At 35.7% G+C, this 24093-nt stretch overlaps 1 protein-coding gene across 1 annotated transcript in view; it reads right to left on the bottom strand.

The window, feature by feature from the left end:
• Positions 1 to 24093, bottom strand: part of LOC111509803 (neuroligin-4, Y-linked) — a 783062-nt gene that overhangs the window by 105012 nt on the left and 653957 nt on the right. The window contains exons 4-6 of the mRNA XM_074184600.1: positions 21112 to 21258; positions 13632 to 13888; positions 11188 to 11886 (exon numbers count right to left, since the gene is read on the bottom strand). Of these exons, the coding sequence (XP_074040701.1) occupies positions 11188 to 11886; positions 13632 to 13888; positions 21112 to 21258 (1103 nt within the window). The remainder of the gene's footprint in view (positions 1 to 11187; positions 11887 to 13631; positions 13889 to 21111; positions 21259 to 24093) is intronic.

Consider the following 24093-nt stretch of genomic DNA (forward strand, 5'->3'; position numbering starts at 1 on the left):
CACATAAAGAAGCACCATATAAAATAGGACGTATGTCTTGATTGACCTTTCCAGAAAGAAACATATTGCAAAGGTTCGTTGAAGAATTCAAAAGATGTTCGCCACAACTACCGGAACTATAGCTTAGCATATCTTGAATATGGGACGGTCGCAATGAATCAAGACCTCCACAAGAACCGGTGCGAAAAGATCTCACTGCTCTGAGAACATCTACGCTTGTAACTTCCAGAGGACTATGAGAACTTGTATATTGTCCAGAATTGTATAAACTTTCAGAAGCAGGATGTTTACTTCGTAATTCTTCCAATGTTGCAGCATCAAATTCAGCAGGACTATCAGTAGAACAGGGAAATCTAACAGCTGCTGTTTTATCACCGTCAGAGACTTTCGAGAGTACTCGTTTTTTGAGGATGTCATTATAATTTGTATGGCATAACAATTAGTCGATCTCGTAATGTTATTATTGAAACTATTCAAATTTTTCTTCACTATTGTTGTGATTGAAATTTTTCGATTATCTTTAGTTCTCTGAATACTAAAATTTTTATAAGCAAACATGAGCAAATTTTTCCAAGCAGTGAAGGAATTCCTGGATACACATTCGTTAATTAATTTTGTGAGGGTAATTGCAGAGAGTAACCTTGCAGCCTTCGGAATACGTTTAATAATATGTATATTTCTTCTCAAATTAGATAAATGGATATGAAATGGAACTTCTTTGTTTCCAGGGTCAAATTCTTCTTCGAAATCATTACCGGGATTGGAATTTTCATAGGAACTTGTAGTATCGACTGATTTAGAATGCACTTTTCGCATGTGGATTTTTAATTCTCGTATTTTGAAAAATGTTCTACATATTAAACATTGTTTTTCTTCTTCTGTCATCAAATATAGATCAAATTGGTTTGATTTATCGTGATCGAAGTCTTTTGATTCCTATGTGACTTTCTTGTATCGTCCAAAACTTGAATGTATTGTTATGTATTTTTTTCAGAAAATCATTTTAATCGGGGTGGGGGTTGATTTTCTGCCCGACAAAAGATTTTGACATAGTAGTCTTTTCGAGTGCGCTAAAATGAATAAATTTCAAGAAAAAAATCCCAAATAAAACAATATTTGAAAGAGTTATGGATTTTTCTTTGAAAATTATTTTATTCGGGGTGGGGGTTGATTTTCTGCCCGACAAAATATTTTGACCTAGGGTTCTTCTTAAGTACGCTGAAATGAATACATTCATAGAGAAAATTACAAATTCAAACAATATTTGAAAGAGTTATGGATTTTTCTTTGAAAATTATTTTATTCGGGGTGGGGGTTGATTTTCTGCCCGACAAAATATTTTGACATTGGGGTCTTCTTAAGTACGCTGAAATGAATAGATTCATAGAGAAAATTACAAATTCAAACAGTATTTCAAAAAATTTTAGATTTTTCTTTGAAAATTATTTAATTCGGGGTGGAGGTTGATTTTCTGCCCGACAAAATATTTTGACATAGGGTTCTTTCTAAGTACGCTAAAATGAATACATTCAAAGAAAAAAATCCCAATTCAAACAATATTTGAAAGAGTTATGGATTTTTCTTTGAAAATTATTTAATTCGGGGTGGGGGTTGATTTTCTGCCCGACAAAATATTTTGACCTAGGGTTCTTTCTAAGTACGCTAAAATGAATACATTCAAAGAAAAAAATCCCAATTCAAACAATATTTGTAAGAGTTATGGATTTTTCTTTGAAAATTATATTATTCGGGGTGGGGGTTGATTTTCTGCCCGACAAAATATTTTGACCTAGGGTTCTTTTTGAGTACGCTGAAATGAATACATTCAAAGAAAAAAATCCCAATTCAAACAATATTTGAAAGAGTTATGGATTTTTCTTTGAAAATTATTTTATTCGGGGTGGGGGTTGATTTTCTGCCCGACAAAATATTTTGACATAGGGGTCTTTTTAGGTACGCTGAAATGAATACATTCAAAGAAAAAAATCCCAATTCAAACAATATTTGAAAGAGTTATGGATTTTTCTTTGAAAATTATTTAATTCGGGGTGGGGGTTGATTTTCTGCCCGACAAAATATTTTGACCTAGGGTTCTTTCTAAGTACGCTAAAATGAATACATTCAAAGAAAAAAATCGCAATTCAAACAATATTTGAAAGAGTTATGGATTTTTCTTTGAAAATTATATTATTTGGGGTGGGGGTTGATTTTCTGCCCGACAAAATATTTTGACATAGGGGTCTTTTTAGGTACGCTAAAATGAATACATTCAAAGAGAAAAATTCCAATTCAAACAATATTTTAAAGAGTTATGGATTTTTCTTTGAAAATTATATTATTCCGGGTGGGGGTTGATTTTCTGCCCGACAAAATATTTTGACATAGGGGTCTTTCTAAGTACGCTAAAATGAATACATTAAAAGGAAAAAATCCCAATTCAAACAATATTTGAAAGAGTTATGGATTTTTCTTTGAAAATTATTTTATTCGGGGTGGGGGTTGATTTTCTGCCCGACAAAATATTTTGACATAGGGGTCTTTTTAGGTACGCTAAAATGAATACATTCAAAGAAAGAAATCCCAATTTAAACAATATTTGAAAGAGTTATGGATTTTTCTTTGAAAATTATTTTATTCGGGGTGGGGGTTGATTTTCTGCCCGACAAAATATTTTGACATAGGGGTCTTTTTAAGTACGCTAAAATGAATACATTCAAAGAGAAAAATTCCAATTCAAACAATATTTTAAAGAGTTATGGATTTTTCTTTGAAAATTATATTATTCCGGGTGGGGGTTGATTTTCTGCCCGACAAAATATTTTGACATAGGGGTCTTTCTAAGTACGCTAAAATGAATACATTAAAAGAAAAAAATCCCAATTCAAACAATATTTGAAAGAGTTATGGATTTTTCTTTGAAAATTATTTTATTCGGGGTGGGGGTTGATTTTCTGCCCGACAAAATATTTTGACATAGGGGTCTTTCTAAGTACGCTAAAATGAATACATTAAAAGAAAAAAATCCCAATTCAAACAATATTTGAAAGAGTTATGGATTTTTCTTTGAAAATTATTGAATTCGGGGTGGGGGTTGATTTTCTGCCCGACAAAATATTTTAACCTAGGGTTCTTTCTAAGTACGCTAAAATGAATACATTCAAAGAAAAAAATCCCAATTCAAACAATATTTGAAAGAGTTATGGATTTTTCTTTGAAAATTATATTATTCGGGGTGGGGGTTGATTTTCTGCCCGACAAAATATTTTGACCTAGGGTTCTTCTTAAGTACGCTGAAATGAATACATTCAAAGAAAAAAATCCCAATTCAAACAATATTTGAAAGAGTTATGGATTTTTCTTTGAAAATTATTCAATTCGGGGTGGGGGTTGATTTTCTGCCCGACAAAATATTTTAGCATATGGGTCTTCTCAAGTACGCTAAAGTCAATACATTCACAGAAAAAAATCGCAATCCAAACAATATTTGAAAGAGTTATGGATTTTTCTTTGAAAATTATATTATTTGGGGTGGGGGTTGATTTTCTGCCCGACAAAATATTTTGACATAGGGGTCTTTTTAGGTACGCTAAAATGAATACATTCAAAGAAAGAAATCCCAATTCAAACAATATTTGAAAGAGTTATGGATTTTTCTTTGAAAATTATTCAATTCGGGGTGGGGGTTGATTTTCTGCCCGACAAAATATTTTGACATAGGGGTCTCTTTAAGTACGCTAAAATAAATACATTCAAAGAAAAAAATCTCAATTCAAACAATATTTGAAAGAGTTATGGATTTTTCTTTGAAAATTATATTATTCCGGGTGGGGGTTGATTTTCTGCCCAACAAAATATTTTGACATAGAGGTCTTTTTAGGTACGCTAAAATGAATACAGTCAAAGAAAAAAATCCCAATTCAAACAATATTTGAAGGAGTTATGGATTTTTCTTTGAAAATTATATTATTCGGGGTGGGGGTTGATTTTCTGCCCGACAAAATATTTTGACATAGAGGTCTTTTTAGGTACGCTAAAATGAATACATTCAAAGAAAAAAAATCCCAATTCAAACAATATTTGAAGGAGTTATGGATTTTTCTTTGAAAATTATTCAATTCGGGGTGGGGGTTGATTTTCTGCCCGACAAAATATTTCGACCTAGGGTTTTTTTTAAGTACGCTAAAATAAATACATTCAAAGAAAAAAATCCCAATTCAAACAATATTTGAAAGAGTTATGGATTTTTCTTTGAAAATTATATTATTCCGGGTGGGGGTTGATTTTCTGCCCGACAAAATATTTTGACATAGGGGTCTTTTTGGGTACGCTAAAATGAATACATTCAAAGAAAAAAATCCCAATTCAAACAATATTTGAAGGAGTTATGGATTTTTCTTTGAAAATTATTTTATTCGGGGTGGGGGTTGATTTTCTGCCCGACAAAATATTTTGACATAGGGGTCTTTTTAAGTACGCTAAAATGAATACATTCAAAGAAAAAAAATCCAATTCAAACAATATTTTGAAGAGTTATGGATTTTTCTTTGAAAAATATTCAATTCGGGATGGGGGTTGATATTCTGCCCGACAAAATATTTTGGCATATGGGTCTTCTCAAGTACGCTAAAATGAATACATTCACAGAAAAAAACGCAATCCAAATAATATTTGAAAGAGTTATAGATATTTCTTTGAAAATTATATAATTCGGGCTGGGGGTTGATTTTCTGCCCGACAAAATATTTTTTCATGAGGGTTTTATTCTGTATGCTGAATTGAATGCATTTCAAAAAAATTTCCATCCACAAAATATTTTAATAAGTTTTGGATTTGATGAATCATGGATTTTCTTTAAACTCATATGTATATATTCCAACAATTTCTAATGACTTGATATTCTCGACAATTTTTGATATGGAGGATTTATTGTTATACTTGTTTTCAATCGCATGCATTTCAGGTTGTTCAGTAAATTCATGGCTGGCCATTGATTTGTTCCGTATTTTGGGAGCCGCTGATTAGCGGATCTCCCGCTTCGCATCGACAAATTCATGGCTAGAACTCGTGGCTGCTTTCACACTGATGGCAGTAAAGACGTTCTTCAATTGGTGTTTCTGTTCAATTTACAAACACTTTCGCGATGAAGTATGAGAATTATGAAAAATGGGATAAGATAGTCTGTTTTATACAAAACGGTGAAAATGCAGAAGCTGCAAGCAATTTTCATCACGAGAAGTATCCAGAGAGAAGACAACCTTCAAGAGATATTTTCGCAAGATTGCGACACAACCTAATTGATGCTGGTCAATTTGAAAAAAATAATCAAAATCATATGACATATGGATAAGGAATTGAAATAAATAGTCGTTTTAGGAGCTGTTGAGAATTATTCCGAAACGTTAACACGAAATTTGAAAATATCAACGGGTCTATCGAGAACTTACGTTAGTAGAATTTTGAAAAAAAAACAAATTCAAACCATAAAACATCAGAAGAGTTTAATTTTTAGGCAGAATATTGAACCTCTTGTTGATGAATGTTCACTAATAGATCTCAGAAAAATGTGTGTTCAACGAGACGGGGCTCCACCTCACAACACTGCAATCTTCACTAATTTTTTGGCTGCATTATTATTATCATTGAAGTTTCACTTATAGCAGGGGAGCCCATGAGACATATTAGGTTGCAAAGCTTAGACGATAAGAAGAAAAAAAATTTATATAAAATATACCTTTTCATCGGTGGGGAAAGCGGCTATAGATTTTCGAATATGTAAAAAATACTGTTGCATGGACATACTCGAGCGCGTCAGATATTGATAGCATCAGTGTCCTACGTATTTTTAATAATATTGGTATGTCAATCTGATCGTTTGCATGATGTGGGTTGAAAGTGAAAAGAAAAAAAAATTAATCGAACGCGTCAGATTTTCTAAATCTCTAAATCAACAGAAAAAAGTCCTCATTCGAAAATCTGACGATTTCGATCTGGCGCAAACTCACGGCCATTATTATAATGTGCAAAAAAATCCGCCATTTTGAAATACTCAAGCGCGTCAGATTGAGATATATATGATTCATCTTCGTGTTTCAGACGTGCTGTCTCATAATCTGACGATTGTCTAGAGGGATTCGCTTAATCTGACAAAAACAATATTTTTTTAAAATGTTTTTATTCATTGAACTTGATTAATTAGAAAGATCACGAAATAGCATGCAAATAAATAAGTTTATGTTTTTTAAGTAGAATACTTGTAAGAAAATATAAAAAAAATGCTCAAAAAAATTCATTTTTTATGATCAATTGAATAATTAATGAAAAAAAGAGAAATGAAACTTCATATGTATTTCACCACTTTCATTTGTAACTAACGTTACTGCAGTGGGGACGGAGTGAGGGAGTAATAGATAGAGAAAAAGTGAATAAAGAATAGAGGAGGTGGAGGTACTAAACCGGGTACAAGGTATCCCCCTGTATATCAATCTGCCGCGCTTTAATAAATCCCGAAATCCCCGCTTGGGCTCCCCTATTATTATTAGTAGTAAATAATGTATAAATTGTTATGTGTTGTATTGAAACGAGGCATTTTTTCAATTACTGCTGTGAAAAGCTTTTTCAACTCTTTTAGCTACTACTGAACAATTTCTTTCTGATTTATCGCCGCGTCGTCCAAAACTTACTTGATCAAAGTGTGCGTTTGAAAATCTATATAAAAAACCTGAAAGCTCTGTATTTTAACAACACATCTGGTGTGTTACATTTTTGAAAAATAATTATTATTCTCTATTGAAATGTACAGGAATATACTTGGGGTCCCATTGAAAAGATAGTTTTCCATCAGTAACTATTGATATTTAATTTGAAAAAATAATTTTTTCACACCATCGAATTCTACATAAGAAAATACTTTCATAGCAAAAAAATGTTTGAGAGGAAAAAAGTTACAGCAACTTTTCGAACATGCACATTTTCAAAAAATGTGCTGTATGTTTGTCATTAAATTTGAATTTCTGTCACATCAGTTTTCATATATCTAGTTTGAAAACTGGAGTTTCCCTTTAAAAGTGTCCAATTTGACCCACTCTGTTGTTCTCCACTTTATTTGTGTTATCCACTTGACTGTCATTGCAAATTACCATGAAAACTGAAAAACAAGGGATTTTCAAGTACAACACACCCTTGGATATTACGACATCCACTTGAAGAGAATACAACACAAGGAATATATAAAGTATCTCATTATAAAAGAAATTCGCCACCAAAGAAATGTATTACGTTTTCTCTTTCTTGTGTCTATCTGCAGGGTGGAATGACTACAGAATGTAAGAGTTTTTGAAGTCTGCTGATTTCCCGAGAGAAAAAGACACATTTTTGATACCGTCAATCTGAGTTTTCATATGGGGAATTGTTTTCCTTGACCAAAAATTCTAATGAAGACGAGTTTGAAATAAAAAATTTTCAAATTGGATGATTTTGCACTTGTTTATCACAAACATTGGGTCTAACTGAACCATAAAGTATCTGCAAATAGCCACATCTGTTACTACAAATGTTTAGATAGCACTCTACCAGAGGCGTGCCAAAAAGTGTGTGAAGGGCGTACGGATGATATGGGTGATATGGTTATTTGCATTGAATGTTAGTAGTAGACACTCTAGAGTGTACACGTACTTCTGTTTGCTCTCTGAAAAATCGTGAAATTACTACCTATTCAAACTCTTATTCACAAGTGAACAGTGCTGTGTAAAAACTAGATAGTGCTTTATTGTTCAGTCTCCAAAAAAACACCCATAAACTTGTGATTGTTATTATTAACCTTTGGTAAGAAGCAACACCTCATCAGCCATGCCTGACAGCACAGCATGCGCGAACTGTACGAAGCCAGTACTACCTTCGGATAGCACGGCACGAAACTTCAGTGCGACGGCTGCAAGCGAATGATTCACGTCGCTTGTACGGACCTGTCGCAAGACGATCGTATTATTCGTCGTCGAATTAAATGTTTGAAGGCTCTATGTAACTCCTGCAGTGCAAATCTTGAGTCTTCCTTCGAAATCAAAGGTCTGATAGTCATTTAAAAACGATATGCGTAGAAAGCTTGAAGATGTTAAGTTGAAAATCGAGACATTGAATGAAAAGCTTACCGCTGTCGAAAACGCTAAGTCTGTCAGTCCTCTTATGTCGTTATCTAAGAGGTACTGGACAGACTGAATCGAGCGAAAAACGTGTTTATTAGAGGAGTCCCTGAAGCAATAGGAGACATAAATGCTAAGAAAGAGCCCGATAAATCTGTAGTGACAGAGGTACTGAATACTGTAATCTGTTCAGCTAACCCAATCACCATTTTTCGAGTAGGCAAACCCAACCCTACAAACAAGTACCCCCGCATAATTGAGTTGGGGAACTTGACGCGAGGAAAGTAAATGGAGAACAAAATCTCACCATCAAATATATACATGGCATTCCCAAAATAACCTCCATCAATTTTCGGACACAAAATAACCTCTAACAACAACCAACAACTGCCGAATCTATGCTGGAAAATTCTTTACACTAACTCAGACTCATTATCTCCTGAATTGAACGAACTCATATGTGACATAGTTGATCTCAAACCTAACATAATACTCCTAACCAAAACATGGCTTAAACCAACCGACCCAGATTCATTGATTAACATAAGAGGCTACAGCATTTACAGAACGGACAGATCAAAACGTGTCGGTGGTGGAGTACCTATGTAGATATTTATGCAATGATATCATAACCGATTTTGCAGTTCAACAAGATATTGCCGTGATCCAAGGCGTGGAGGCCTTACATGTCAGCCTTACCAGCATAAATATTGTATGTATCTACAGACCTAATGATGTATCCCATGAAGTCAATGTCCAAATGATCAATTTCTTGAATCAACTATCGACCCTTGACTACTTCATCATTGCTGGTGACTTTAACTACCACAATATCACTTGGCCCATTAATAGTATACCTGACACAAATAGCGCCACGAGTAATTTCATGCATTTCGTTGCCGATTCAAACCTTTTTCAACTCATCACTGAACCAACTAGATTCCGAATCAACAAGAAGCCATCATCACAGATCATGAAATCCTACCACCTATTGAATTATCGGACCATGCAGTAATCTGAGCAACTGTTCAGCTCAACATTAATATGCCAAACAAGTACGAAACCGAAGTTTTCAAAATAATCGATTTTGATCAGTTATCCGAGGAACTTTCTACCATCGATTGGACACAACTGTTTAACGCATGTGATGACGTAGATATCCTCTGGGAAAAATTCAACCCGAACGTTACTGCCTCTGCTGACAAGAACTCCCGCAACAAAATACGCCGGAAAAATCCTCTCAAACTATGGATCAATGCCGAAATAATGTCACTCATACATCGCAAAAAAAGACTATGGAAAAGATACAAAAGATCAAAAGCCACAGAAGATTACCAAGCTCATCGAAATTTCCCAAAACACTTGGTATCAACAATACGATTTTCACGTCGTGAGTTCGAAGAATCTATGGCAGACTCTGAAAACAATAAAAAACTGTACAAGCTCATACGATCTAACCTGAACACCAAAGTAAGCATTCCGCTCCTACGAAAACCTGACGGTTCCTTGTGTCTTACAGATATCGAATCAGCAGAGATTTTGGCCAATTCTTTCACAAGCTCCTTCACGGTCGAGCCTCGAGATGACCACTTACCAAAAATTATAGCAGAATGGCGTTGAGCCACACGTATGACTTTTGATGAAGTGCGTCCAACCTATCCCGAAAGACTGAGGATGGCACATCTGCTAGCTTTTGACCAACGTCGACTCCGTGGGGACCTCATTATATCTTTCCGTACAGCTTAGTATAATTATGCTAATCAGAAAGAACTTTTTGTTGTCAACAATGATTCGCGGTTACGTGGTCACACACTCAAATTAAAAAAAGGAAAAATTCTCAGCGAGGCAGAAATAATATTTTTTGGTGAATCGTATTTTCGAAACATGGAATAACTTACCCAACGATGTTATGAATTCCGACTCAGTGAACAGTTTCAAAAACAAAATAGACATTTGCTTATTTGCCTAATCGGTTCTATGCATATATTAATTATTTTTCTTTTCTTTTTGCATGCATTATATTAAATTGTTGATATACTTCGTTTTTAGGCTTACATAGGACTTTGTCCTCAGCCTTTATTTAAATGTAATAATAATAATAACAATAATAAACTATTCTAATGAGTTCCTTGATCAACTGTGCTCAATCACACGTGATTAAAAATATTAAAAAACGTGCAAAGTAATACAATTATATTAATGTTCAGTCTAAACTTCTCATCTGAAAGATAATCCCATTGAGTTCCCAATGAGTTCCTTGATCCACTGTGCTCAATCACACGTGATTAAGAATATCAAAAAACGTGCAAAGTAATACAATTATATTAATGTTCAGTCTAAACTTCTCATCTGAAAGATAATCCCATACGTATTTTAAAATAACACCGTACCTAACATGATAGATTGATGATGTCTGTAGATTTTGATTAGTTAGAAATTATATCCAGAATTTTGTGTTTTGTTTTCAAGGTACTCAATAATAATTTGAAAGGGTATATTTTCATGAGAGATCAATTATTGGGAAAGAAAGGTTTTTGGCTTTCAACTTTTCCGTCGTGACCCAAAAAATCTTTCAAAGAAAGGAAAGAAGCAATCAGTTTCAAAATAATCTCTATAAATTACTAGAACAATCCTCTCCTCCTAATTCTTCATCTCAGAAGAATATTTTACGATAAACTATGTTTTTTTCTCGAATCTGTATGAGAAATAGCAGTTTTTTTTTAAATAATGCAATAATTTCACAAAAAATATTTATTTTTCGCAATAGAATGCATTGAAAGGGTAGTTTTATAGCATTTCAAATGAGGTATTGCTTGAACTCTGACCCTATTTTGAAATCAATGCTATGCGAGTGGAATGAAAATAATTTTAAAATGAAAATCATCGAATTCTCTTGCTGGGTGCCAACTATGAAATAGCGTACCCTGTATCCATGATGGTACTCTTGTCAGTTGAAAAAAATTGCATTCGGCTCTTTCTTTCATCTATGATGTCCTTATCAAAACTATGAAAAATAAATTTCTCACTCAATTAACAAATGAAAATAGCTTACTTGAGGATAATCTCCATCTTTCGTTTGATAATCGAATACGTAGAAAAAAGTCTTGGGGCCAGTCGCTTCCTGACCGGGCTGTGGAGGCTTAGCACTCAACAAATCCCCAGTTTGCACCAACGGAGCTACGAACTGCGCGTCGCTAAGCGCAGCAATGGCAGAGTCCCGCGTATTCACAGGGTGTTGCACCGTCCTCTCCCAATCCGTATATTCATTCACTACCGTGAAAAATATTTCACTCAAATGATAAGTGTAAGCGTTCCGCACGTAAGTCCTAATTATTTTGTCTCTGCGTTCCCCCTCGAACCCGGCAGACACATCGGTGTTCGAAAACCTCCACAGCGCCTCACTAGTCACTACGCCGAAAAGCAAGTCGTAAGGATTGTTGCCCTTCGGGGTCAGAGTGGTCTCACTTCTCTTCATGTTGGCGTTGACCGGTCCTACGAAGTTCTGCAGGTCTTGTGGTTTGAAGTACGTTACCAGTTCTTTGGCAAAGTCCGTTTTGATGACGACTCCGTCTACGCTGGGACCGAATGCGCTGAGGTACGCTGGGGCTATGACGTCGGCTTGGAGGAGTTCTTCCAGAGGGGTGTCGCGAAGGCAGTCCACAATGGCTTCATGGTCTTTTCCGACGTCTTCTGGAATGGAGCAATTGACTTCTTTGGCTAGTTTGACGGCATAGTTGACCGGATCTTCAACCTGTAATTTTAGATATTTTCATTTATGTTAACAATTATTTGTACGTCAAATCATCATTCTCATAGAAGGCTGGTATCTCAATCGCCACAAAGAAAATAACCAGGAAAGGAATTTCTGGCAAAAACATAACAATCTGCACTGATAGCAGACAAGCCCTATTAGCCCTGGGTATATTCAGAGATATCGAGGGAGCGTTTGATAAAACAACCTTTCCAACAATTACCCGGCAACTAAACTCCAGGAATGTACCTCTGGTAGTAGGAGAATGGATACTCCAGATGCTCTCTAGTAGAGCAATAAGTATCAATGTAGAAGACATCACAGTGAAAGGACTGGTCATGAGGGGATGTCCACAGGAAGGGATCTTATCACTTCTTCTCTGGAACATAGTTCTGGATACACTAATTAATCACCTTAACAAAAATGGATTCTACACATTGCATACGCAGATGACATAGTTATCTTGCAGACCGGCAAATTTGTAAACACACTGTGCGATAGAGCGCAGGATGGGCTCGAATTAATAGAAACATGGTGTAAGGAACACTCACTGTCGATCAATCCCAAGAAGACTGAGATGGTCCTTTTCACCAGGAAAAGAAGTTTAACGGGCTCAAAACCTCCCGAAATCTGCAAAAGCAAACTAAACTCCTCTGAAGAGGTGAAATACCTTGGTACTATCCTCGACAAGAAGCTAACATGGAACTCTCATCTACAGAGTAGAGCAAAAAGAGCATACGAGGCTTATGGGCAATGTCGGAGGACAGTGGGGCGCGCATGGGGTCTTTCACTCCGTGTGGTCACTGGATCTACACTGCAATAATAAGACCTATGTTAACGTATGGAGCTATTGCATGAGGACTTAGCAGTAGGATTTCTCACTGGTCATTGTCATCTAAGGAAACACCTCCACAATATGGGGCTGGTGTACACACCTCTATGCAGGATGTGTGAACAGGAAGATGGCGTATTCTATGCGAATGTCCGGAGTTATCGTCAATAAGAAAGTGTGTGTTCGGCGAGTTTTAGCCTACACCTGCCGATATAAACGAAAGGACAGAATTGACGATGACATAGGAGGACAACTCCTTGGAAGGATGTACACATGTGGCCTAAGTGCTGTGGGCCTACACTCACCTTCTCTACTCTACAGATACAGAATCTCATAGGAGTTAGGTTCAATGAAGTTTTAGTGAAATTTTGTAGATGAATGAAGTTTTTATGAATATAGATGCATGAATGAGAAAGTGGAAAATGAAATGCTACTCAGCATTTTCAACAGGAATGGAAAGAGTAGTATCGTCACCAAATGAAATTGCTCCTCGACAAATTTTCAATACATCATATCATCTATTCATATTGTTTTTGCAATTTGATGTTTCATGACTATTGAACTGGGGTTTTTTATATAATTTGCTACATTCTCTATAATGTTATCTAGCCGAATGAATCTGATCTCATCTTATCGAAGCACACACATAATCAGCATAATATATGGAATGTAATGAAAGCCCTATTAGATGAGCCTGACTCCATTATATTAATTTCGATATTGTAGATCCATAGATGATTGAGTGACTTCACTTCACTGACTTCACGAATTTCTTGATTCAGCCAAATTCTATTCCAATCCGGAGTTAGTATCAGGTGGAAAATGCAAAATTAATTGAAAAATAAACAAATGCACTACTTTTTCAGAAGGAATGAAAAAATTGATTTCTTTGAATTGATACTGGAGGACTTACCAATGCCCAAGATGAAAGAGCTGATCCCGACAAGAGAATCGTTCTATGGAAGAGACCAGGCATCACCGTTGGTGATATCATAAGAAAATTTATACAAGCAGCTCCAGACCCATGTCCAGCCATGGTGACGTTGTCTGGATCACCGCCGAATAAAGCTATGTTCTGCTGAATCCAATGGAGCGCTGCTATTTGGTCCATGAGCCCGTAGTTTGCGACGCGAGCTTTGAGGTGTGGCGCAGGGTTTGCATTCAGGAAACCTGTGGAATGTACCCAAAATGTCAGCAAAAACTCAATGCAAAAGTGGGATATTACGATGACAATCAGATCATTTATGAAAACTTCAAGTTTTGTGATAGACATTATTTTTCTTGGATGAGCTCAACTGTTCTGTTCGCAAGTTATCGTTTTCAATATCAGGAATAAAAATGTTGAAGCGAAATCAAAAGTTTGCCGTTCTTATATTACTTCTTTTTGAGTAGTATATAAATAGAAATTTATTAATACCCCAAAACTGATGCACCTCCGCATCTCCATAGGAAGTTGCATTCCCAAAAGATAATTATACGCTTTCATTTTCCTGAACAAGAGTTGTCCACATGGCAGAGTGTTACTGAATGAAGCCTGGAAAGTCAACAGGTATTCGAGTCACCTTCTCGACATGGTAGACTATGAAGGAACATTTTTCTTTGAAGCAGCTTCCCAAGCAGCTACTGAACTTTTTATTTTTCGACACTGAAGGAGTGTGATCACAACTCTATCACCAAGTTGAAACCTGTTCAGCATATGGTGTATATGAAGGCCGCAGAACTCCACTCTAGTGATAATACAAAAATAGGCCAATGCATGGGGTCTTATACAGCAACATTGAATACTTCGGCTTATCATCAAAACAGCCAATTTTTGCTCTCCTCGGGTCGGGTTGCAGTTGAAAACTGAGGGATTCATCATAGCTTTCCACGATGCTGTTATTCAACAACTTAGTGTTCCGTAGTAGCGTGATGGATGAGGGGGTTCCTGACGCCCTGCCGCGTGGGGGAACCCCTTCCTGAGGCCTCAGCTGTGCTGAGGTATTTTCGGCCTCTGCCTATATCCATCGACATCATGCGGCCCATTTGTGGCATTTCTACAATATTGATAAGACAGTGATATGCTTCTGGAGATATTAAATCCATTATTGGGAATGAGAAGTCCCGAATTTATTGGAAATTTTCATTCTCAACCTACAGACTGAAGACTTGGAAATTGATTAGCCTGATGTAGCCCTATCTGACTATTTGAGTAGAACGATTATCGTCTAATGTTTTCAGCTTTGGTTGAAATATTGATAACTTCTCTTCAATTTTCAAAAACTGTATTCAGGCCACTCTGTTGAGATATTTATTTCGATTATTGGATTCCTTGGAGAAGATCATACTGGCTTACCGCATCACGCCTAAATTCTTGACTGGAAAAATGCAGAAGGCTGCCATTCTCGGCTCACTGCGTTTGCTGAGGCTCATGATTGTTGGTCATTAAAACTGTATTCCTTGAAAATCATAGTGACTAAACGTGGAGGTGAAAGTGTTATCTTATAGTTATAGTTATGAATAGGTATCTTTAGGGATGGAATTAAGTTCATCTCTTAATTTTATCAAATTGGCTGGCGAAATGCGTGTCGAGTTCTGGTGCTTGGGGGTCTTTCCAGGACTATCTCTAGCAGAGGTAGAAATTGTTCATTGAGTCGCAATTTTTGTTGTTGTTGGTATAATATTTCCATAATCTATGGGTTAGAACGAAATAAAAAAGCAACATTCCACTACAGTCACATTTTGTCTAGCATTGTGCATCATGTTGTTGCTACTATGATAGCTCTGAGAGCGTAATTATGCTATAATATTTCGCTTTTCTTATGGTGGAAGGTTTCAAAACCTGTTTGGAAAATAGATAAATTGAATTGTGATGACTTCAATCTTTTCTGCCCTAAGTACTAGTAAATATTTGGCAAAATCGTTCATCATTATTCTTCCCAATACCTTGTTGTAATGAATATTTGAATGGCGAGAGAAACATTTTCATTATTGTGAAATTTAAATATTTTTCTTGAAAGTAGACGATCTGAACTTTCTGCTAATGCATTTTCTATAAATGTGTAATAACGTAGCCTTCAGCTTTTCAAATGCGGTACTTACAATATACACAATCCAACTGCTGTCACCAATGCAACATCCACGGGTTTATAGATGGATCACCAGTGGAATAATATGTCATTAACAGTCTATCAACCCTTGGTTATACTCTCGCTATTACCATATTCGATTCATTGAAATTGAATTTGGCAGCTGCTGTCTTCATATACGGATTTCTTCACATCCAATTTTGAATATTGATGCAATTCCAAAAGAGGCTTGAATTCGGCCAACTTACTTTCGAAATGTTTTCCGCATAACTCCCCTCGCTCAACGAAATTATCGCTCAACTCCGCGACGACAACTCTCAGACGACCCGCTTCCAGAAACCTACCCGGGATCACTCTTCCAAGTCTAGGAAAAAATCCCAAGATTTTTGTCCTGTAGCCCCGCCTCGGTCAGATGGTAGCTAATTATATCGTTCTCATAAAAATGGGCCAACGCGAGACGAAGGTTCAACAGAAAAGTCCTATTTCACTCAACTTGCAATCTGTAGATTTCAAGGTTCAAAGACTGATATGTTCACTCATTGGCGGTTTCAGCTACGTGACGAATATATCTAACTCTGGCCAAAAACACGTAGATGAATTTCTATAAAAACACTCTCACGCTCTGGCTGAATATGTTACATTGTATGAGACACAGAACCGGTGTTTAAAATTCTGAATCAAGAGAAATCTATCCATTCCTAGAATTATATTAACATACATAGCTTTTGCTAGATATTACAAAAGTAATGAGTTTTTCCAAATGTCGATTTTGGCATTTGTGGCAGGAGCTTGGCTTCTCTTGCCACTCTTAATTTTCTACCGTATTAACTCCGCCCACCACTTTTCTGGAGGATTGATTTTTTTTTGCCAAAATCGTCCTACTTCAAAACTTATTAGGTATACCTGAAGCTCCGCCTTTTGTAGTAAAAGTTTGAAATATTTTTTATAATGTAGTTCTTTTGCAACCATTATTATACCGAACACTCGTTTTCAAATAAACTTTGAGTATGTTAATTGTATTCTCAATTTGATACTATAACTAGACTTGTACGTAACGGTCCTATGAAATAATTTCACAAGTCTCATGCACAATTGTTAGTTTAGTAATAAAATACGAATGTTGATTTCATTTGTAATTGCACAACTCGCGGTAAACTAATCGTGAGTGAAACACAATGAAAAATATTCCATTTCAATCAGCAAAACCGAAAAAAATTTAAAAAAAACATTCTCCATCACTCAAAAATAATAAGTTTTCAGTTCGAATCGCACCATCATTCCCATACAGCAACAAAAACCCTCCAATCGTGACTGTGTCCCGAAGGAAAAAATTCGAAAGTTAAATTTGAAGGGATCAGAAACGGTTCCCGAGAGTGCCATCCACTTTTTGGACCTTACTTCATTTAGAGCGGACGACGATATAGGGCCTGCATAAACCACATGATTCGACCCACATTAGGGCATGCTTCGGGCAGCTTCGAGAAAGTTCGGATGGAAAGTTTGTTGGAACATGTATGTCCGTGCACTTCTATCGAGAGATTATATTTCACGACTGAGGGATGAAATACATGAGCCTCTATGCATATCAACTACAGTTACATCGTAAAATACAGGCCATTTGAAGTATATGATATGGATGAGGAAAATTCAATGAAAACTTTTTCACAGGAAGACAAGATATTGAAATTTAAGAGTCACCATGATTATGATACTTGGAAAGTAGATGAAATACAACAGATAGTAACTATGTATGAAAAATAAGGCGTACTGTTGTTGATGAAGAGTAAAATATCTGTGGAGGATAAGAAAAGTAACATTATTTTTGTGAAAGGCTGTACCAATTCATGATTTGACGAAAGTGTGCCATTCGGCTATATCTAAAAGAAATCTGGGAAAGTGAGAAACAGTCCCTTTCTTATGATAAAAATAAATAATTTTGTATATTGCATATTTTCATTTTACTTTTTTAGACGACTTATTTTAAGTGTAATTGGTGGATGCTTGATGAAAATCCATTAAGTGTTCAATTAACACTCCATTGTGAGAGAAGTTTTTATATAGAAAAAAAACTGATAAACACAGTTCATTGTATGATTCTCACTATAAAAAGGTTTTACAAAAACCGCGACACGTGTTTCGCCATATAATATTCAAATTCAATCCAAATTCAAATTTGTTGTAACCATATCCTATTAACAAGAAATAGATCGGATTAGTCCCAGTTCACAAATTAAATTGTGTCTGATCAATATGTACAATTGAAATGACAAGCATAATGGTTAAAAAAAAAAAGATGACATTCTTGAATGTTATCGAGTCACAAACCGAATTTGAATCGGGTATTTCAGTGATGCATACTTCACCGCCTGTAAAAAATCATAAGACCATCACAAAGATAAAGCAAAATATGAAGAAGCATGAGAAGGTCAGTACTGAAAGTCACTAACCACAAAAAAGTTCGAATTCACGGATGGGCTAAAAACATCCTTCGGCATCCTTTAATTTGCGTTTGAAGGTATCTGTACGTCTGCTCTCTCTCAATTCGAGGGGCAGAATGTTGAATAGACGAATTCCAGTATTCACTGGAGCTTTTTTTTGCCTAGAGTGACAAATTTTCTTCGGTAAGATATTTCTTTTGCTTCTGGTGTCATACATGTGAATATCGCAATGCCTTCTAAAGCTGTTTATGTTCTTGAAAATATGAGTCAAAAGTTTTAATATATGAATAGAAGGCAACGTGACAATTGTTTTACTTTTGTTGGTGTCTCTGCATGATGTTCTATAAGATAAGTGAAAAATACGTCTAATAATACGTTTTTGCAACACAAAGACTCTTTGTAGTTCGGACAACTAGCGGAGTACCCCAGTGCATAGTAAATTTTAAGGAGACATTCTCGTTCCAGCATGTTTTGGAGTGTGGTGACCACATAAAAGCATTTGTTCAGCTTGCCACAAACTACATCGACATGTGGGTTCCATGATAGGTTGCAGTCGAATTGTGTTCCTAAGAACTTCACCATTATAGATGGCTCAATTGACACTCCTTCAAAGGAGAGCGGTTAATGCAGAGGTGTTCTATGTTTGCTACAAAACTCTATATATTTCGTCTTATATTTTCAAAGCACCAGTCCTTTAACTCTCTCAGGATTGTGTTGACCTTTTCAGATAGTCTTACAGATGAAGTATCTGACTTAGTAATGCAAGTATCATCTGCATACGTAAGCACCCTTCCTTGAGATATTTGAATGGGAAGGTCGTTAATGAAAATGAGGAAAACTAGAGGTCCAAGTACGCTTCCCTGGGGTGTACCAATATCGGTATCAAATTTCTCCGAGATGACGTCATCCATCTCAACAATTAACTTTCACGATCCACTCATTGATGGGCCGCGCCCATCAGATATAAAAGTAATATCGACCGAGTCGGAAGCTGTAGTAAGCTCAAAGATAATTGAGATCACAAATTCGCCAGAGTCCATTTTGTTGTTGATATATTGAACAAATTGTATCGTGCTTGTTTCAGTTGATAAGCCACTACGGAACCCATGCTGGTTGTCACATAAAACTTGATATGTGTTGAGGAAATTTGTGATTCTATTGGCTATTACTTTCTCTATCAGTTTAGAAAAGATGTTTAGTAAAGCGATTGGTCTTATAATTCTCAATATTATTTGGATCGCCTTTTCTAAAATAAGAAATATAGAGGCTAATTTGAGGATAGAGGGAAATTTGCCCTGCAATTCGGACAGATTGATAATATGCTCGATAGCTGGTGTAATTATTTCACTGGTATCTTCAATTACTGAAATCGGAATTTCGTCCGGACCTGTAGATTTTTTATTCGGAAATGAGTTTATGACCTCAAGTTCTTCGTCCTGACAAGTGTGACGGGTTCAAAGAACATTGATGCAGAATTGAATTCACGTCTGGTATATTGTGTGGAAAACTGTTGACCAAAGTGTTCATTCAATTTATCAGTTATCACTGTTGATAAATGTCGCTCAAACACCAGGCCAATGTTTTCTGGTTCGGTTAGGACCTCGCTATTGAAATTAATTTCAGATATTTTGTTAGATTTATATTTTTCTACAACTTTGTTAACAATGTGCCAAAGTATTTTCTTTTTTTTATTCGATTCACTAATGATTGCATAATAATGCGATTTTTTCTCTAGACGAATTTTCTTATCAATGTTCCTCTTCAGTAATTTATAATTTTCTTTTAGCGCTACATCATCTGTCCTCTTGCGTAACCAATCCAACTCCTTCAACCTATCTCTCATTTGGTTTAGTTCATGTGAAAATTTGATTTTTTCGCTTATCATAGAAGAATTCTTTTTTTTTGTTGTTTTTTCAGGAAACGAGTAATTGAAATACCAAAGAAATCATTCATGTAGTTATCAAATATGATTTCAACATTGTTGACGTAACTGGTATCGAAATTAATTTTAGCAAGTAAATATCTGAACTCGTTTCTGGAGTTCTGATCAATTTTTCTGTAAGAATATTTTTCTACATTCATTACTTGATTGAAAACCGGGGACAAGCGACATTTAGCGATTTGTCCGTGGTAATCAGAGAGACCCGGTTCAAGATTAGTGGTTTCAATTAATTCAGGTGTATTCGACACGACAAAATCAATTGCAGAGAAATTTATGTAATTTACTGTTGAAAATAGCTTTCTCAAGCGCTTGAGGAAACTATTGTATAGCGAAACACGTGTTGCATTTTTTGTAAAACCCTTTTATAGTGAAAATCATACAATGAACTGTAATAATTAGTTTTAATATGAATTTCCATCGGCTAGTTCTAGTCTAATATATAAAAATGGATGTTTGTTGGTTGGTTGGTTGGTTGGTTGGTTGGTAAGTGATAAACTTCTACATTGCTCCACTGATCGTGATGAAAGTTGACATGTATAAGTAATTTTTCATAGAGAAGGTTTTAAGGCTATCAGTTTTTCTGTAACTCGTCACTAGATGGCGCTGTAGCACAATTTTTTGAAAGCACTGTTCTATAACGGTGCGCACGCCTAAGTTCGTTGATTCTGATTCTGTCAAAACATTGGAACAGCAGCGATACAGCAACATAGTACTAGTCAAGACAAACTTTTTCCTTCGACAGCTACCTACATTTTTATTGTTATTTTTAATATAGGGTAGCCCTGACATTAAACGTGAACTTGATAACTGAAACATTCGAAGCATTTGAAGACAACAGAAAGTTGAGAAGTTCTCTCACAGATATTAGTGAATATTTGCTCATAATTTTGATCGTGATCGTGAATTATTGACTCAATGTTGTTTGTCATCATGAATCTAACTTACCCAATATTCCTAATCTATAATTCAGGGTGACTACTACCAAGTCAGCATAGGAAGCTAAAACGCTTCCATCGTAGGGATTTCCCGAATTCCATTCAAAGGATTCCCCGTGAATGTAGACTATCACAGGATGCCGTGTTTCCGTGGAAACTGAAACAAATAAACAGTGTCATTGATGGGGTGAAATTTCATGCTCAATCAAAATTATTTCAATTCGGGTGATTCTCTACATGTGAAAGATAAATATGCAACTCAATAGAAAAATGTTGCTATCGTGTCGTGAAAAATATATCATACACAATTAATATGACAATTTTTTCACTGAAAATTCATTATTAAAAAAAAGATAATGATTGTCATGACTTTTATGAACAGAACCAGAAATTGGAGAATGAAGTTATTGTTCTTCAATAACTTTACTTTATCATTCACTGGCACTGTTTTCTATATAAAAATCCTCGGAAATTTTGGATAATTTTTGGTTAATTTTTATCGACTAATCTTAGGAAGATGGCTTTTTATCTTGAATGTTTCATTTCAATTATGTTCAAAATTTGATCTTCGAAGAAAAAATTATTGAAAATTAATTATATGGATTTCAACTAAAAAAAGAAAAACATGAGAAATACAATGATTTTGCTTTGACATCTTTCTTAATATTAATAAAACTTTCCAATATTATTTCCTGGAAGTAGAACTGACAATAGATTCGAATCCTTGGATCTGTAAATGAAATATATGTCGATTTCAATGTCATTCTCACCTAGTTTTTTTTCCAAAGTTACTTTCGTAAATGCTATTAACATTTTCGAAAAAACATGAATGAGATATTACAATCCAACAAGAAACACTGCTGTCACGGAACGGAACTGAGACGAGAGTATCAGTTGTCAAGAGTGTAAGCAGTATTTAAATTACATCAATTTCACTCCGGAGATTCTATACTCGTAGAACATTTCAATGCAGTGATGAAGTCAGAAAAGATTTTAGAGCAATGAGATGGCAGATACTTGAATCATATAACCAATACATGTTTTCAGATCACATTTTACTAACGCTGAAATGATTGACATGCTCTTTATTTATGGATTAGCAAATGGAAATGCGAGTCAGGGAAAATTTACCAGGAAAGATGTCTTAGCAGAGTATTTCCATGTGTTAAAACATTCAGAATGCTACACGCAAGATTATGTAAACCTGGGAGTTTTATTAAAAATGAAGGTGGTGAAAGACCAGAAACTGTAACAACGCTTGAACTAGAAGAAGCCATACTTGATGCGAACGAAGAAGATCCTTTCAAATAGTACCAGGAAAATTGCACTGCAGCTGGAACTCATTCGTATGGATGATTCTCAAAAGAAACCTCCTATACCCATATCACGTACAGCGGGTCCAAGCTTTACTGCTGCCTCAGATTTTCACTCACAAAATTTTCACGGGATAGTATTATGAAGTTTCACAATGGCCAAGGAAAATCTCCATGTCATTAGAAAAAGTCATTTTCACCAATAATTTTCGCAGAATGTTCAGGTAGGAATGATTGGTGACTACCTAATTGGCCAATTTTCCTACCAGCAAGATTAACAGATGAATCCTAAAGGACTGTTTGCGAGATCATTTACCGATTTTGTAAGAAGAAATGCCGGTACTTGTATGAGGCAACATGTGGTTTATGCACGACTGGGCTTTAGCTCCTTTCAGTGTTCTTGCTCGTCAGCATCTCGACATTACCTACCCCAATCGCTGGATTGGACGTGCAGGGCCTAAAAATTGGCCAGCCCGTAGTCCTGATATTGATCCTCTAGATTTCTATTCATGAGGTCATCTGAACTCTTTTGGTCATGAATCTGCTGTACTGTATGTGAATGATTCGAGGAATGCCACGTTCAAAAATACATGTATTATTGCCTTCTCACAGTGTTGTAATCAGTCGTTTGCGTGTTTGTGTGGCGTGCGTTATAGTATATTGTTTAAAATTGTTTTCCAAGATGTCCAGTAGAGACACTGCTGATGACACTCTGAGCTATCCTCTGTCCAGCCAGGAAACGATCCAACAAAAGACATTTAAGTGTCGAGATGAAAGAAGTGATTTTAAATGTGTTCAAGAAAGAAATGGAAGAAATTGAGACATCAACTGTCGACCAAGTCGCATCGAAAGTTTCCGATAAAGTTGGAGTGTGATGCGCTTCGATCTACGAAGTTTTACAAGAATATTAACAAAATCATACATTTTTCAAACCAAATACAAATCAGAATCGTCAAACCATTATAAAATCAATAGATGATGCTGATAAACATGCAATCAGGAGGAAAGTGCATGAGTACTTTTTCAGAAATGAAATATCCACGATAGACAAAGTACTCACAGAAATAAATGAAGATGTTTCATTGCCAAGTTTTAAGCGGTCAACATTCCATAAAGTATTGAAACATTTGAATTTTGTATGGAAAAAACGAGGGCGCAATAGTTTATTTTTGGAAAGAGAGGAAATTGTGTTATGGAGGAGAGAGTATTTGACCAAAATCGAATATTATAGGGAACAACAGAGAACAATTTATTATACGGATGAAACCTGGGTTAATGCTGGTCATTCTACCCCTGAAGTATGGGTCGATGAAACTGTGACCTCATCTAGGAGGGTTTTTCTACATGGACTATTTACCGGATTGACAAATCGATCAGGTAAACTTATATTTAGACCTGCCTCAATCCCAATATATGAAAAGTAACCCTCGTATTTGTTTCATTCACTTACATACCTCTTTATAATTTCAGATAAAGGAGATCGGCTTATTATTTGTCACATCGGCAATGACAATGGGTTTGTTGCTGAAGAGCTGTGGTGTTTCGAGTCGAAGAAAACTGGAGATTATCACGAAGAAATGAACGGAGAATCTTTCAAACAGTGGTTTTCCAAAGTTCTACCCCATCTGGAGGATAATGCTGTGATTTTAATGGACAATGCACCTTATCATTCGCGACGG

This window comes from Leptinotarsa decemlineata, unplaced genomic scaffold (genome assembly GCF_025532065.1).
Source record: "Leptinotarsa decemlineata unplaced genomic scaffold, Ldec_3_MD MMD2_tig00026354_RagTag_RagTag, whole genome shotgun sequence".
Lineage (NCBI taxonomy): Eukaryota > Metazoa > Arthropoda > Insecta > Coleoptera > Chrysomelidae > Leptinotarsa > Leptinotarsa decemlineata.